At 40.4% G+C, this 18,807-nt stretch overlaps 1 protein-coding gene across 1 annotated transcript; it reads right to left on the reverse strand.

Annotated features, from left to right (window-relative positions):
• Positions 1-1,798: 1,798 nt before the first annotated feature.
• LOC119884792 (dymeclin-like) lies at positions 1,799-18,585 on the reverse strand (the record flags this gene model as incomplete). The annotated part of the gene is made up of 7 exons (XM_038695107.1): positions 1,799-1,863; positions 9,630-9,740; positions 16,013-16,107; positions 16,308-16,421; positions 16,554-16,679; positions 17,996-18,174; positions 18,309-18,585. Coding segments are annotated over 7 exons (967 nt in total), but the record flags the coding sequence as incomplete, so codon positions are not given.
• Positions 18,586-18,807: the final 222 nt, after the last annotated feature.

Genomic DNA, 18,807 nt, shown 5'->3' on the forward strand with positions numbered 1-18,807 from the left:
GAATTCAGGTCACATGAAAATAGGCTAGCTAGACGTCTGCTTGCCTTTGTTGTATGTTTGTCAAGTGGATGAGATTAAGGTCCATGGTCTACTTTTTGAAACCCAGACAGGATTTAAATATACTGGCTCCTCCTCTTCCACTTCCCACTCTGTTCGCTTGCACTTGTTCCCCCCACAAAAATGCTAGACAGCCAGAAAACACCTGACATGTGTTTGTATGACTGCATGAAACCATTACAGCCATTCTTTCTCTTGCTCATCCTTCCTGATTTTTCCTTCCCCACCCCTTCCTCTTCTCCTTCTCCTCCAGTCATGTGCTATTTTCCAGCCTCCTGCATTGTCATTTAGTCACAACCACTCATGCCGCTATTTAATGTCTTCTCTCCACCCAGAAAACACAGGCCTCATATAAGCTATATAATAGTCGCAATGATCCCCATTTTTACTTGATTTACCATTTACACAAACCTTACAGGAGGCTGTGTACATACACCTCTGTGTGTGAGTGTGTGTGTTTGAAAGCTCTCACATTCTCATTCTGCCGCACCTCAACATGCTGGGCACGAATGTGTTATGTCTGCAGGTATGTTTGACCTTTGCTATCTGTCTGACAAGGGAAATTATAGAGTTTACAGATGCAATCAGTGACTGGGAAGGACAGTGCCAACACAGTCTGAGTGTGTATGTGTGTGTCTATCATACCCATGCATGTTTTTATGCAAGTGATTTTTGTGTGTGTGTGTGTGTGTGTGTGTGTGTGTGGTGTGTGTGTGTGTGTGTGTGTGTGTGGACAGGGTGTTTAGAGACACAGACATGTAAATCCCTGTAAAGTAGGAGCTGGCATCATTAAACCAATAGCTTAGTGATTCCCTGGCTGGTCCCATTGCTCACTGCAGGCTGTTGCAGGGCAGACAAACCAGACATATTAAGAAAGAGTACTGACAAAGACAAGGGCATGGAGATAAACACAGACAGATACACAGTGAGACAAACAAAAAGAGTGAATAGCCACACCTATAAGGCAGCTTGAAATCTGTTTGAGAATACAAGACGGAATATTTGCATTTTTCATCCTAGATGCAAAAGCATAATGAGGAAAAAATGAATATGAATAAGAAAGATGGAGGAAGGAAAGCATGAAGAAAAAACAAAAAAAAAAAAAAACAAAAAAAAAAAAACCCACATGGACAGAGAGAGAGCCAGACTGGCTGAGTAGCAGCAGCCTGCCATGCCTTTGGGAGTTTTTTTTTTTTTTTTTTTTTTTTTAAAATAGGTCATTGTCTGACCTGCATTATGGTACCACGGGCATGTCATAATCACACCATTTTGTAGGGCATTGTGCCCAGGTCGGCCTCTTATTACCCCATAGCCTCACAAACATCCTTCGTCTCTCTCACACACACACGCGCGCAAAAGATATTGCTTGCTCCCAGAACTACAGCAACAACGCAGACTGCCAGTCCGCGTCTAGGATCTGTTTAGGAAAGACTGTTAGACAATCGCTGCATCACTCTCTGTGTGGAGGGGAAGTCCAGCATATTTGCAGACAGACACCTTATTATCTGGCTAGCACTAACAGCAGGGGAGCTGGGGGCAAAACAGCAGTGGTTGTCGGTGATGACACGAGGGATAATGGAAAATAAAAAAAAAATAAAATAAAAGATGACGTCAACAGTGGCAACAGCACTCTCACACGCGGATAGGTGGGCAGTGCTAATTGATCTGCTGCTAGCTGTGCTCTGTTGTGCTGTGCCTCAACCAGGAAAAGACCAGGGCACAGCGGGGCTACCTTAATTACCATTTGGAAGCAGACAGTCATTAGGACCCCAGAGCACCTGCTGCCTGCAGGGGTGGCACTCCCAACTGCCCGAGAATAAACACAAAAAGAGTCAGAGCACCAGGGGGAGAGATCATAAGAGGCTGACAGATATACAGAGAGACAGGCTAACAAGTAATCTAACACCTAGGTGGCTAAGCCTAGCAGCGTCTTCACTAGGCAGGTGAGGAAATATATTCGAAATAGACTAAAAGCTCTCAGCAGGATACGGTCTTAATGAGTGGAACCCAAGGAGACAGACTTGATATAATGAGCTACATAAAAAGGCATCAGTCTGACTGGTATCAGTCTAAGAGGTTCCTTAGAATTTGTTAAAGTCAACCTCATTATAGATCATTTTATTTATTTGTCACTTAACTTTTATAAAGACCACCTTTAGATTTATCTATCTATTTATTTCCCCATTTACTGGGGCTTGTTACTAACCTTCGTGGGCGTGCAGAGCTAAACAAGAGCTGTGTAAAGGGGGCTGCATCAATGGGCTTGTGTTGCTACAATGAAATATGATTCAGGAAGTCCAGTTAGATCCTGGAGTTTGAAGGCACCAAATCCCTGTCATTTGTGTGAGGAAGTATTTTGCTACTCTGGAAAGCTATCACAGTAGCAATCGCTTTATGTTTCATTGTGGTAACCACAAGGTCAACAGCAGAAATATGGAGTTCAAGTTACAAAATAATCTACCAGGAATGTGTGCTTGCATATATTTGATTGGCCAAATGCACGCAAACGTTGCACTGATAGCTCACATTGTCTTGCCTGATGAAGATCTCTGTTAGATAGAAAAACTGCTTTGTAAAATTAAATCTACTGAGAGTTTATAGTACAATGTGTAAATCTTTAGTCTTACAGTGGCCAACACATATTTACACTTACATATTGTGTTCCAGCAAAAGTTGAGCCCTCGGTCTTGGCATCCCCACTGTGTCAATGGTCTGGTCCCATTCAAATGGATGAGGGAGCTGAATTGTTTCCGAGCAGTGCTAATGTCTGTGTGAACGCAGCCTTAGAAACAGCAAGTTATATTTGATTAAAGCTTACGTAACAGTAACAAGTGACTACTCCATCATTTCTTTCCGGCAAGTGGCTGTGCAATCAAAAATGATGGTTTTGTTGGAAAGTGTAACTATCCAGTGTTGGGTGCAAAGGACTTAAAATCCATCCATCCATCGTCAACTGCTTATCCTGTGTACAGGGTCATGGAAGGGGGGTGGGGGCAAACGGGGCAAACAGGGCAAACAGTGTCAATTTGCTGTCCCCTCAAAATAACACATCACACAGCCATTAATGTCTAAACCGCTGGCAACAAAAGTGAGTACGGTGAAAATGTCCACATTAGGCCCAAAGTGTCAATATTTTGTGTGGCCACCATTCTTTCCCAGCTACCTTAACCCTCTTGGGTTTATCAGAGCATCACAGGTTGCCACTGGAGCCCTCTTCCACTCCTCCATGACGACAATCACGGAGCTGGTGGATGTTAGAGACCTTGCACTCCTCTACCTACTGTTTGAGGATGCCCCACAGATGCTCAATAGGTTTTGGTCTGGAGACATGCTTGGCCAGTCCATCACCTTTACCCTCAGCTTCTTTAGCAAGGCAGTGAAGTGTCATTTCTTCAGTGTCACATGAAAAGATATAATCAAATATTTACAAACATGTGAGTACTCACTTTTGTGAGATACTGTATACAAACAACAACAACAACAACAACGACAACTCACACTCACATTAAGGACATTTTAGGTGGGAGCAAGCCGGAGCACCCAGAGAGAACCCACACAGACACGGGGAGAGCATGCAAACCCCACCCTTAAAGGTCTTGGACGACCAGGGTTCGAACGCACAGTTGCTGTGAGGCGACAGCGCAAACCACTGCACCATCAGACTACGATACAAAATCATCAACTGTAGGCAAATACATTCCAGGTTTGAATTGGTAATGAATTGAGAAAGGTAAAATGTATAGGCGTCCTTCACCTTCCTCATCTCTCCACCCTGGGTATTTTCACATGAAATGACAAGAAGGTGTGTGTGTGTGTGTGTTGTGTGTGTGTGTGTGTGTGTGTGTGTGTGTGTGTGTGTGTGTGTGTGTGTGTGTGTGTGTGTGACAGGATAATGTAACATTCACACTTCACTCAATCACTTCCTACTTTCAGGTATGAAATCATGTATGAAGGGAGACACTGATCCCTGTCCTTGCACGTGATGTTGTGCCAGAGTCTACATCAGCACCATGGTATTAGATGAAATGGACGTGGCAAAACTGCCATATTTAACAATCTCGAAGACTGAGAAGTAAAAGCTGAAATTACACGAGATTCCCATTTGTGACACTGATCATAGACATTTCACATAAAATGTGCAGAGGGGAGAAAGATCAAAAGAGGACAGAAATATATTCCCAGCAAAGTCTCCCTTTTTAGTGTCTCTAAGCTGTACATAAAAGCAGATAGTATTTTTAATGTATCTGTCAACAACTGTAAGTCCTCCTGTGGTCCCCAGTGGAGGCTGGTGTTTAACAGTAAAACACAGTGGTGATAAAATATATATGTCTTCATAGGAGAAGCTATAATTGTTGAAAATAGTGTACATTAATAAACACTTAAAATGCCTTTATATCGGCTTACAATTACATTATAGTGTATTATACAAACCATATATTAAATATGATATACTGCATAAAAAAGCTAAATAGGGGAAGTTACAGTAAAATCTTAACCTAGCAAGATACTTATGGCATCTATTTTACCAATTTTACAACACTGGTTTGAGAGCATAGCCGCATAATAGAACTCAAAATCTTTTTCCATGTGACTATAGCCCAACCAATACTGGATATTTGAGACAAATACTGATATAGATATTTGTTGTATGACATGGATACTGCATTTTTTTCAACAAAAAAGTCTTGATAGGGTTTCCTTAGGTTTACAAAATAAATTATGACCAAGATACATACTTAGCCAGAAATTTTACAGTTGAAAAGTCAACCTGTCAGTGTTCTATGGTTGAGAAACCATGTAACACTGTTTCTAAATGACCTCAAACCTAGTTGGGCATTTCGGTTTTGGAATTTCTTGTTTATCAGCCAAAATATACACAAATATATCTGCAATACGCTAATTCATCGGTCTAACTCCACTTGGGACCTTGAAGACAGCATTAGTATATGTCGTATTTATTTGAGTCATCAACTGACAATGTAAAGCCCACTCAGACAACAAAAAAAAATTACAACAAAGCAAAGCATCTGTAGATTTTGTAAAACAATCTTGTAGCCTAATAAGAAAAGTGGCAAATTCCTGGAAGGCCTGATAATAAACAGAAGGCATAATGTTTATTATCTGTTGATATATCCTCGGGCTGTGCTTTTTCGCTAAACAAGAGGAATGGTGCTACAAAGCTAATGCATGTGTCTACTCTGGCTATTAAAAAGAGATCACAGATTGTGACTCAACCAGTGCACATAAACACTTAGACAGGGTGGTCCAACATGCTTCTAGCTGTGTGTGTGTCTCTCTCTTCCCAGAAATATGCAACAGTAAACAGACTAAGAGGCAGAGGCAAGTAACATTACCACTACCACCGGCTGGGAGTATAAACAGTCACACATAATGCACAGCACTCCTATTTTTTGTGTTTTTGTGTACCAGCTCATACAGTATGTCACTGCACATATCTCAGGTAAGAAAAAACATCTGCAATCAGAAGTGTAGAGAGGAACCATGGGACCCCTTGAGAGCTGCCGTGCTTGGACTGGGAGCCTCTGGATGTACCCTGGAGGCCCTAGCCCTTCACTCTTTCTTCACTGACAATAACCAGACACAGCACCACAAACGCATACAGGGATGGGGATGGGGATGGGGATGGGGATGGGGATGGGGATGTGTATGTGTATGTGTGTGTGTATGTGTATGTGTGTGTGTGTGAGAGAGAGAGAGATACAGAGACAGATATTGACCAAGAGGCAGAAAGCAGGGGTGGGGGGGCATTAACACATAAGCATAATGCACCCAGCTTTAACCCACAGCATAGAACATTTTATGTTTTTCATATCCTCCTCTGAGTCGCTCCCTCGTAAAGAGAGCAATTTCATGACCAGGACAATCCCACATTAAACAAACATTAGTTCTCTCTCCAGAGCCAGACTCCAAATTACATTGTTTCCAGATGCCCATCACAAACCCACCCTCTCTGCAAACCCCCTCTCATCTCCTCCTGCTGCTTCTTTCTGCCTCTTTCCATTGTTCTTCTCTTCTACTCATGTTCTGCTCCTGTTTATCTCTCCCTATAGTTCCCCACACTTCCTGCCTTCCTGATTAAAGATGCAGATTTGTAAACACCACAAGAACAGGCTGTTTTCAGCTACACAACGACTGGAGGAGGAGAGGAGGACCAGAGATGGAGATAACAAAAGGACTCGACAGGATGAGACAGAAGTCCTCTTTTTAGATGTCACATCTCCAAAGCCAATCACGGACCGTAGCCAGTGTGTGGGGTCTTTACAAGTGGCCAGATAAAGATAAGAAAAGCTATGCATAAGGTTTTATGTAAATTTCAGTTTAAGATTCATTCATAGGATAGAAATAAATGGCTGGTCAGCTGATGTTTAGTTGATAGATAACATTTTAAACCATTAATGTCAGTTGTATGGAATAACCTTAATTTCATTTGCCAGACATTTGCTTAAAATTTAGTCTATATGCAAAGAAAGTTTAAGGGCACGTCACACAGCGTTGAAAATTCAGTCCAAATGTAATTCAATTCAAATGAAAAAAATAAAAAGACACTACAGAGTACTTAGGGGTAGCAGCGCCTTGAGGTGACATTAGGATGCTAACATCTTCATAACATCAGTTTAACAGGTACAATGTGTACCAGGTTTACCATTTTGGTTTAGCATGTTTAAATACTAACATCTGCTAATTAGCACTAAACACAAAGTACAGGTGAGGCTGATGGGAATTTCATTCTTGCAGGTTTGGTCATAGACGACACATTCAATGTTTTACCACATATTTCTATTAATTCATCCTGAAGTGGACATGAATGTGTGATACTTGAGGAAAAGTAATCAATAAAGTCATAAGAAACATCCTCTCTGTAATTTGAATGTCTGTACAAAATGACATGGCAATCCATCCAACAGTTATTGAGATATTTCAGGTGGCACCTAAGTGGTAGGCAGTGCCCTCTATAGAGCTACACCACTTGCATGGCTAATAACAATTAAAAAAAAAACCTGAGGAGGAATTCACAAAGGCTGACAAGTTGAGCACAATCAGTGACAACAAAAGCCAGAATCAAGGCCAGGCCGGAAGGTCCCCAGCCCTCTGAACGGGGAGCTTCCAAGTTTCTTCAAACACTCGAAAAAAAAACACTGATGAGGGCCGAGACATTCACTACTTTAATACATGGGAAAAGCTGATTGTGTGCTTTTGTGTGAGCTCATATTAAACTCAACTGCTGTCCAAGACACAATTAAACTGAATGTGTATTTCTCTATGTGGGTGTATGTGTGTGCACATGCTCAGAAGGAAAACAATACAACATGTTCCTTTTAATCAATGCATGTCAATAAAGCAAAAAATTTGACTTCTAGCTCTGTACAGTACTCACCGGAACCCTTGTAGACATGGGAACTAATGTAACATTGAGTTAGTATAGTCTGAGCTCAAGGATAACAGCGGTATCAGAAAAGTTGACCAGCTCGGGCTTAAAAAGTCTATGACCCAGACTGGATGTCACACAGTGTTCTAGGAAAAAAAAAACCTCATTGTAAAATTCCCATGAAATAATCATCCTGGAGATCTGCTGTGTGCCCTTGAGCAATACCGTGTGTTTGTATTACTATATTCATTCTGAGTGCACTCTCTATGGACAACAGCTGGCCGGACTGATATCTTGATCAGAAAAGATTTAATCATAGCAAGGTTATCCATCTCTCTTTATATTTTTCTCTTCCATTTTTAGTCACATATAGTGGGCGTTTATGCATGTATATAAATAAAACTGAGCATCAAAATAAACCCTGAAGCATCAAAACAAAGTTGGCTATTTGAATTTTATAGGTTTTTGTGTGTGTATGTTTATGTATGTACATAGATGTCTGTTTGTAAGGGGCCTCATCAGACAGTCTCTACACGGTTGAAGGAGCACTCAAATACTTTCACGTTTCCCCAAACACCTTAGGGCATCTATGGGGACCTCCTAATACATCTCCAACCCCCAAACACACACACACACACACACACACACACACACACACACACACACACACACACACAGGACCCTGCAAATCTAATGAGACAGCCAGACTGAAACGTATACAGACAGACCTTAAGGCAGAGGTGCATGAACACAAATACAGACAATTATACATAGTTAATGGTCAGCAGAGTGCACTCATTGGTGAGGCTACTAGTAAGATCCATAGATACTTGATTGCATTGGGACAACATCCTGATTAATTTATTGGTTGATACTCCCACTTAGTTACTGCTCTGGTGCTGTTAAGATTTCAATTTCAGATTAATGCTGATGTTTCAGAGAAATTTCAATATTACTGTGGTGCCACTCAGAATGACTAATTTTAACATTCAATTTTATAAACACTCAATACTTTCATCAAATATTATTCTACAAGTGGAGACTCCATTTCAGTACAAATTAAATGAGTGGGACGTGGGCTGGAAAACAAATGAGAACAAGACAAAAGGATTGAAGTAGACACAGCTGCAGACTGCCACTTCACAGCGGGCCTGCAGCAACAGGCCTTAAATTTGATGCTTTCGAGCGGCTGAAAACATACAAACAGCATCAAACAGTGCACCCCATCCTCAAATGAATCCCAGTGAGTCCTAAAACGGTTGACGTAACTGATGCCAAGAGCAAAATGTGGAGTTGTCTCAGTCTTTTATAGCTGACTAAGAGAGACATCAAGAAGTATTTCAAAATCCCTGATGGACAAGATGCTACAAGGAAGACTAAATCAAGTGTGGAAGCACATGGCAATAAGTGCTTTCTTGTTTACTATAGCAACAGTTGATGTATGTATTGGAGGATTAACTGAAAATGTATTTAGATGCTAAATTATTAGCTTGAGTGATGTATTCAATAAAATGCGGTTGTAGGTTTGAATTTAAATGGTATGAGGACTGCTTGTTTTTCCAAATCATCAAAAATAGTTAGGGTTACTTTAAATGAGAAGATCAATACCATTGTCATATCTGTATGCTAAATCTGAAGCTTCACTGAGCAGCTGGTTAGAATAGTTTAGCATAAAGACTAGAAACAGCTCGCCTGCCACAGTCAGGTCTTTTGAGCCCAGTGAAAAAAATTCCCCCGTACATAAGCACAAGCTTGCCGTTTCCCCTTGTTTTCAGTCTTTAGGCTAAGCTAAGCTAACTGTAACTTCATATTTAATGGGCAGATAAGAGACCGGTATCAATTGTCTTGTCAAACAGTCAGCAAGAAGGCGAATGTGGCCAAAATCCTGAACCATTTCTGTAACACAAAGTTTCGGTAACCACTGATTTATCACTACTTGGATCATATTTAGTAGCAGTATTAAGATCAGAACTTTTAGATGCTAAACCTGATATATAAACAGTCAAAATTCAAGTGCAAATTCATGTAACCTTACACAACACGTCAACTTCTGTACCTTATCCAAGTAGACATAATTTGGCAACCTCTTCTTGGCAACTGAGTGCACACACACACACACACACACACACACACACACACACACACACACACACACACACACACACACACACACACACACACACACAGATTACTCACATAGTCGGGCAAGGCTGTGTTGTCTCCCTGTCTGCCTCTCAGAGACTGTGTCGCCTGCTCCAAAACCTTGTTGTGCTTTTTGGAAAGCAAAGCAAATAAACTGCAGGAGAGACAACAGAGAGGGGAAAAGAAGTGAGAGCAGCAACGACAGATGAATGACACACTTCTACAAAGACTGAAGAACCCAATTACACATCGTCGTCACACTGCACATGTTGCCCAGTATTTAATGTGCTGTAAATTCTCAATGGCCTTCACTCACTTTAACTGAAGAGCAAAGCCTTTATTTAAGACAAATTATTATTAGAGGCGGGCCTGTTTTGCTTTCTAAATGAGGCCTTTCAAATAATTACTCTTAGAATAAGAAAACAATTATGACATTGGCAGGAGACTGTTTTAGAAATGATGTGTCAAAATGCTAAAAATTAGGCTTAATTTACCATTAATTTACAATCACAACTCCTTTTTCTAAACTGGCTTTGAGTAGCCTGAAGAGGTCACAGCCTTGGTTACTTTTCAAAAAATGTTATGTGTACATGTATGTGTTGTTGTCATTGTAGGTAGCTGACTTGCTTTACCCTTATTGCACTTGTTTGTGTGTGTACGCTTGTCCGGATGGGATTGCAAGATTGCATGTGATGGATGGGCACAGACATACGTCAAGAGTCCTAGAGTATGCTTGGGCGACCTTGGGTTGCAATAGGGCGAGTCAATACACACATGGGTCAGACACCATTAAAAGGCACGGTGTTCACTCGACATGTCTGGTCAAGCAAGAGAGTTGAGAAAAAAAACCCACTTTTTATTTTCTATGTTCAGCTTTGCGTAGCGTGTAAAGAACAACTCGCTGACATACGTAGTTGTTTTTAACTCTACAACAACAAATAATAAATAAATAAAAATATTTAAAAAGTTCTGTTATACTGGTTGTCTAAAATGTAATATTTTCCCCTTCTTGAGCTGTTTATTACATTTTATATTATCTATTACAGAGGCTCATGGTATTTATTGAGGTGATTAGTATTATAATTATTATTGACCTTCTGTTTTAATTACAACTTTTAATAGTCTTTCTAGACCCCCAAGGGTGTTGAATATTTAATCTGTGCGTCAATCATGGAAAAAAGCTGCAGAATAAATTCAGTTAAATGACAGTAAAGGGCTGAGGGAAAGTCAGATGCATGAACAGAGCTCAGCTAAGCCCCTTACAGCTACACCTGTCCATCTGTCAGCACTGGAAAACATACTCACAAAATCTCTCAGCATCCGTAATCCAGGCTAATTGGCCAAATGATGGCTGAATGGAGCTTTCTGAGCAGCTCTGAGGAGGTCTACTTGATATCTACAGACCTAATGTCAAAGGCTCTATTGGCCACGACGACTTAATAGAGCCTGTCGTACTATCTAGTTAGTTTCCTATTTCAAATGCGAGACCACCTGGGACGCTTGCCTACAAGAAAAGCACTGTGACTAGTCGCTCTGTCATATCCCTCATTTATGCCAAAGCAGTGACGGACACGGCCCAGGAAACAGCTACATAGAAGGATTTCCACACTGCTGGCCTGATCCCAAAATCAGTTATGAGGCTGAAGTAATGACAGACATGGTCCACCCTGACACACTGAAGATGTAAAGGTGCTCTGTCTCTACCAGTTCAAAGGACGCTTTTTGTTTTTTTATGTGGACACACACAGCGGGTAGCTGTGTGCGGTTCTTCAAAATCTGAATTTGTATGTATGTATTTGTATGAGTTCAGAATTTCAGCTTTTATTTCCTGGTACTCACATCTAGATGTGTTGCCACCCTTTGTTTGAACCTACCCATTTTTTAAGTGAGCAAAACTATTGGAACATGTGACTGACAGATGTTTCTTGTTGCCCAGGTGTTGCCTTTTAGGTTGATTGTCCAAACATTAAATAGCTCTATATGTTTGAACCAAGGATGAAACCTTAAGACTAGTCATGCAAAGACTGCATTTCCTGTTAAAGAGCAGGGTTCGCGTTAAGGAGGATCTGAGCTCCCATGGAAGCTGTAAAATCATGCATCTGTGGGGGTCTCGAATTCATTTATCAACAACTATTATTTTGAATCACTCTGTATCAATAATGTATTTTTCATTATAATTAGTACATACTATCATCACATTAAACAAGATAAACAGACTTAAATGAACACACTTTCCTAATGAACTACGCTGCGCATTGCATGACTGACAGGATGGCTGCACTTCTCCACTATCAGCCACTATCTCGCGCAAAAGTTTTGACCGAACAAGTTGAGGCCGCAACCCGTGAAAATAAACTCAGTTGTATTGTAGCCTATTACTCTGTATTGACTGCACCTTATTTGTTTAGTATTAATGGATTTTTGATGCATCCTCCAATTAGTACAGCGCTATAAACGATAATATGCTTGCTACTTTGTGCCGGTGACAAGCGGGGCGATTGAAACTTTGCCTAGTGTGAGTAGACCTACACCCTGTTGCAATATCACAGACATCTGGGGCAAGTAGTGGACTGCTGTGTGTGCGTTGGCGTGTGTGAGAGAGAGGGAAATGCCGCCGGTAACGTTAGGTAGTAAATTACAGACCTCCACGAAGCTCAGATTATAACTGGAACCCTGATAAAGAGGATAAACCAACATGAAGTCAAGAGAGCTGTCTATGGGAGAAAAGCAAGCCATTGTCAAGCTGAGAAAAGACCAGAGCCATTGGACAAACATTGGGCATAGCAAGCACAACAATTTGGAATGTCCTGAAAAAGAAAGAATCTACTGGTGTACTGAGCAACAACAGACGTCGAACAGGTCGGCCAAGGAAAACAACAGTAGTTGATGACAGAAATATCGTTGAGAGCTGTGAAGAAAACCCACAAAACATCAGTAAGTGACATCAGCAACGACCTCCACAGTGCAGGGGTGAAGGTATCACAATCCACTGTTCGATGAAGACTCAGAGAGCAGAAATATATGCCGCTTTTCCATTACCAGTACCAGCTCAACTATACTAGACTCTGTTTGGCCGTGCTCCGTTTTCCATTGCAGATAGTAGGCCTATCCAGAGATAGTAGGCCTACCCCTCAATGTAGCTGGTCGTCATAGCGACGCCACACACAACTGCCATGATGTAATGTTCAAAGCGACACAGCTTTCTCTTTATTTAAGTTAAAACATTTCAACATTACTCAGAATGTAAACACAGATGAGCGGCATGAACACCTTACAGCTGTGTTTTCCTCTGCTGTTGTTGCTGCAGCGGTACAAGAACAACTTTTCCACAGTGGAAAACCAAACAAAGGCGAGATGATGGTAGCAGCAGAATGAATTCAGAAGTGTACAAAAAACATTTTGTCTGCCAATTTGCGGAGAAATGCATTGAAACTGATCGGGAGGAAGTTTATCATGCAGCAGGACAATGACCCAAAGCACACTGCCAACAAAACAAAGGACTTCATCAGGGGGAAAAAGTGGAAGGTTTTAGATGGGCCAAGTCAATCACCTGACCTTAACCCAACAGAGCTGCATTTCACCTCCTTTAGAGGAGATGAAGGGAGAAACACCCCGAAACAAACAAGAACTGAAAGAAGCTGCGGTAAAAGCCTGGAATAGCATCACAAATGAAGAATGCAACAGTTTGGTGATGTCGATGGGTCACAGGCTTGAGGCAGTTATTGCAAGCAAGGGTTATGCCACCAAATATTAAATGTTTTTTACTTTAAGATTATCTGTTCCATTACTTTAGCTCACCTAAGAATGCTGTGGTCTAATACAAATGGTGATATGTCCTAAGTTGTTTAACACATCTAGATGTGAATAGCAGGAAATAAAAGCTGAAATTCTGAACTCTTGTCTCATACTCAACTTTTGATCTTAAACCCAAATGTCTTCAGTGAACAACAAAAACAAAGGAATTTGCTTTACCGTTCCAATATTCTTTGAGGGGACTATATGTATGTATGTATGTATGTATGTATGTATACAGCTATACAATTTCTGAAATTTTGTTAAGTAAAATGTAAATTAGTGTATCAACCACTTTTGTGATATATATTCAAAAAGACAAAAGATGTTTATTTACAGGCACTGTTTATTGCCTGTAAATAAACGGCACCAGCCATGTAACTTGTTACTGACATGGGTTTTTTTTGGCTTTCTGGTGGAGGTATGCAACGGTGAGTGGTAACATGACCTGAATAATTTCTCTACAGCAGAAGATTTAAAAGCAGTTACCGCAGTCTTTATCAAATAGTCTTCTAATATGCCAATTTTTGCAGTTACATTTTTACGCTTTTGTCCAAAACAACAAACAATGAACAAAACTTTTATACATCAAGCAAGCGAAAAACAATTACTGCAACATTTTGTCTTAAAACAAAAATGTTTGGTTAGTTAAGTGTGTTCCACTGCAAACTAGAGATCAATGATGATCAAATGATACTTAAAATACTGTTTTGATATTTCATTTGTCATCCTAGTCATTGTTGTCAGATTATTTGGTTCCAGCTTCTCAAATGTGAATCTTTCTCAGTTTTGGACTGTTGGTCAGAACCAACGAAACACTTTAAGACGTCACCATGGCTCTGCAAAGTTGTGATGGGCATTTTTTAGATCAAACAGTTTATCCATTAAATGAGTGTGTAACTGGTGGATTAATCGATTATGAAAATAACTGTTAGTTGCAGTCCTACTGTGAACTTAGCTGTATCCTTTTAGTCAGCATGCTTTAGAGTAATCAGTGAATGAATGGACACATGGGCATGTGTGGTGACAATGCAACAGAAAGGGAATATTGATGAAGAGAGAGGATGAATATAAAATAATATGGAAAGGTTTGGGTGGTGGAGGCTATTCAAACCCACTGTTGCCTGTAAATAAACAGCACCAACTGTGATTCTCTCCGAGAGTCAATTAAGGAGCAGAGTTCAGCACTGCCTGGCAGACATTTGGAAATTCCTGGCAGGAAATTCCCTTTATCTAGCCAGCCAGCCGGCCAGCCAGCCAGTTTAGCCCAGCCCTGGCCATCACAGTCATCATCATTACCATTATCATCAGACATGTAGTCATTTGCTCTCCATCACTACAGGACTGACATGAACACGTTCACAGACAGTGTTCCTCTCAAACTCAAAACACCAGATAGTTACAGATATGGAGAGAGACACAGGCAGGGAGATAAGAGGATCCTTGAGAGTGAGCATGAATGTGTGCACATCTTTAGGGAAGGAAACATTCATTGCTGTGTGCCTGGAGTTAACAAACAGACACGACACGAATGACTTGATGTTTGTGTGTGTATGTCTGCGGTTTGGACCTTGCCCTCTCAAGTCTTCCATCTCCTCACAGGCCAAACCCTTTCCCTCCGTTGCATAATGTTCTTCTGTACACAGGCACATCAGTCTGTCAATATTTCATTTCTTAGTCTCTTCTGCTGCAGCCATTGCCAAGTTACTATAACACTAAATATTTTTGTGCTGATTCGATGTGAATCACTAAAATGAATGAGTCTGCTTGTGTGTGAATTAGAAATCCCACCCTTGTATCTGTTTTGAATTATTGGCCAAGTATGTGTAACCATACAGGGAATTAGACCTTTTTTACTAAAACTCTATATACAGCATATAATGCATCTATGATGTACTGTATACGCTGGTGGCTTCTTTGCTTGCATCACACAGATGCCACTTACTTTTGGCAGACTTTACTCACATTCATGCTCTGGGGAAGGCCTCTGGCTGAAACACAAGTACTGCTTTGGTGGTGTGCCACTATTTTCTACTTTAATAACTGATTAGTATTTTTGAGGTTGAGCGCCTACTTTCTCTTTGAGGAGTGCTTTATTTAATTCAAATTGTCGGTCAGAAAGGGAGCACCATTCAGCACAGAATTGGTAGTGGTGGACAATATAAGACGATGTTGTCAGAGATTTTGCCATACCACGTATACTGTGGTAGAAATGCTTTATCATCCCTAGGTGTATTAGACCATTGTTGGGTAGGCTGTAAATCAAAGAGCACAACTAAGGCAGTGTTAGCCAAAACAGACATATCCGTCTGGTTATTTCATCCATGAACAAATACTGAATTTATTAAATTAAACATGTATTGATAGTGATTTTAAAATCATAAATAATGAGGATTTTGTCCATATATCCCATTCCTAGTTGGATGATTATCAAAAACTATTAAAAGGTCAAGATCCAGATTCTAATTGAAACCAGTCAAGACAACCTATTCAATGTCAAACAGGAAAAGTCACTTAGTACTGTTTGTTTAAAATCGCACTTAATATTCTTCCAAAGGATAGATTTACCTGAGTAAGTTGAGAACTGTAGTAGGTCGTATAGAAAATGGTTAGATGGAAGGATAAAGTCCTCACCTGATGATGCGCTGGGCAGCGTACTGGTGAAGGCATCGAAACTGGCCTGACATGTTAGCAAGTGCAGCCAGACAGTTGGTGTGCAGGTACTTATCCTAGGGAGGATGCACACGCAAACATACACATTAACTGATGTTGCTGTTAACCTGCACTTGACTGTTATTTCAAAGTTACATCATGACATTCAAATTCACATTTGGGTCTATAAAGGCATCTACTGTTGATGTATTTCTGAATGTACAGTCATTTGCTTTGCAAGTGTACACACTGTGTGTGTGACACGTGTTAAACTAACCCTTGTCCGGGTCATGTTGAATTGGATGGTGCGGATGACCACCAGGATGAGCAAACTGCCAAGTGAGATCTCTGTCAGTGTTCTCTCTGTGTACCATGAGATGTTCTTCAATACCTGCAAAATAAGAGAGACATCAAAATTCCTGTTGGAAACATCAGGAATGATTTACACTTATTCCCATAAATGGAAGGTTTCAGTGGCAGTAGCTGAAATGTCAACAATGTAAATTAAACTATGTCTACCCACCACCTCATGGATGGAGCGATTGAAGGCATCATCCTCTGTAAGGATGAGGAGAATAATGAGGGCCATGTAGACATGATGAGAATTTCTGTCCTCCACGTGGTAAAGGATCTCAAGGATGGGCAACACCTGAGAGGAAGCGTGGGAGAGAAGGAGGAATGCTGAGCATGTGTGTAGGTGTCTTTTTCTCATTTTGGTGCCTTTGACCGGAGAATTTGTGGATGTTCTGGCAAATTGGGATTAAGGCCATGGAGGTGGGACAATCAAACAGCATGAGGGGGCAAAAATGTCAATATCAATCTTGCAACAGATGCCAGTGAAAAGCTGAGTACAAACATAAGAGGTATGCAAATTCAAAAATGTATTACCTGTATTATTCTATTTAGGGAAAGGAAGCTTTTTGTGTCTTGCCAGGGGGCTTTGTTAAAGCTTAATCTACCAACTAGCCCAATAAAATTACATTACTACTTTACTATATAAAGCCAAGTCATTATAGTTACTATACTCTTGTTTCCACATGAGTATCAAGTAAAACAGACAATAAAAGTGGAAATGCAGCATGCATATGCAAGTTGAAAAGACACAATTTTCATTATTTACTTTTTATTTTAAATTCTGAATCATGGCTGCTATTATTTATATTATATATATATATATATATATATATATACACACAGATGTTATATTCAAAAGTATACAGAACAGATGGTTAAAGTGATCAGCTATTGAGAAACAAATGCAAAAGATTTAATTCTCAGAGTGGAAGCAGTTAGCAGCTAACATTGTGAGCGATGAACACCAATAGTTGCGGTGCTACCTCATTACACAGTCATGCATCTGTGCTTTATTGCGCAGCAGAGAAAGTGGCTAGACTCATTAGCAGGCACCCTACATAACAAGCTCAATCTAGATCTGCTAAGAATAATATTTTATATATTATAATATGACAGTTTCTAGGCATGGCTACTGTCAAGAGTTTATACTGCAATTAGTTTGATTTATATTGTCGCTCCTTATAAACCTGGTACAAATATACATACAGTACACAACTTTAACTCCTACTTCTATTCCTATCCAATAAGACCAAATCATTCTGCGTTATTCTGTGTGAAAGAGACTCATTTATGACTGTCTAACACTCATGGAAAACCATCTGACATGCTGAGCTAAAGATTGATTTTCATTCAATAAATGCCTCAGTACATATACTACTCTGCTATAAAGAATAACTGTCACTGTCCATGTTTCATGGTCCTAGATGAAACGATTTCATGGCCATACTGTGCAAGGACGGACTGAATAATGTGTTTTGTTGAGGATCACACTTTTTAACAGTGTTCTTTGCTTTTGCATTGCCAATAAACTACACAAAATGTCATATTGAGACTTTATGAATGTGCACGCATTGTAAATGAACAACTTTTTTTCATTGCTATCCTACCCACCAGATTGTCCATGTCGGTTCTGGAGAGCATGTATGTCCTCATGTTGGCATTCTGGTGAAGGAGGGTGTACAGTAGTAGTGTGGCCTGGTCAGAGCGCTGCTGCTCACACAGCGCTGTGTACAGACTGTTGAAATTGATCTGGAAAGTGTGAGGTTGCTCCACAGGAAGCGATGACGTGTCTACATGGGTAGAGGTGAATATAATCAGGATTAGAATTTTATTACAATACTTCAAAAGCCTCTGGTACATTTCATACACATTACCAAACTCTCAAATAAATGTACAACAAATTAAAATAAAACAAATATATTACCTTGTGTGTTTCTGAAACAAGTAATAGCCTGGCGGTAGGGGTTGGGCCAGTCAGGCCCATCCGTCAGATTGGCTAGGACAAGCAGTAACAGAAGGCTCTGATTGGACAAAGGTAAAGGGTTGTGTTCCTGGTCTATCCCAGCTTTGCTGCCAGCTCCACCCAATGTGAAAACACTCCACAGCCCACCTGAAGACAGACACACAAATACAGACACAGATACAATTTTACAAACATGAGAAATATTTGCAGACAATGTTGCATTAAAAGCAATAATTGACTTATATTGAGTTTATATTCAATAAATAAAATTTTGGTCTCAGCTCAGGAGGGAAATATTTGGCTCTTTAGCTGCTGAAAGCTCCACTAGCTAGCCTTTTCTCTGAAAACAGCTGCCTGTTGTTGCCGAAAACGACGCTATGAGGGCAGCAAAAGTAAACCAGGACAGTAAAGTTGTGGGCCGGACTAAAAAACAATGAGCTAAAACTCACTATAAGCTCAG

This window comes from Micropterus salmoides, unplaced genomic scaffold (genome assembly GCF_014851395.1).
Source record: "Micropterus salmoides isolate LMB-PRFRI ecotype aquatic unplaced genomic scaffold, ASM1485139v1 Ms_hic_scaffold_3675, whole genome shotgun sequence".
Taxonomy (NCBI): domain Eukaryota; kingdom Metazoa; phylum Chordata; class Actinopteri; order Centrarchiformes; family Centrarchidae; genus Micropterus; species Micropterus salmoides.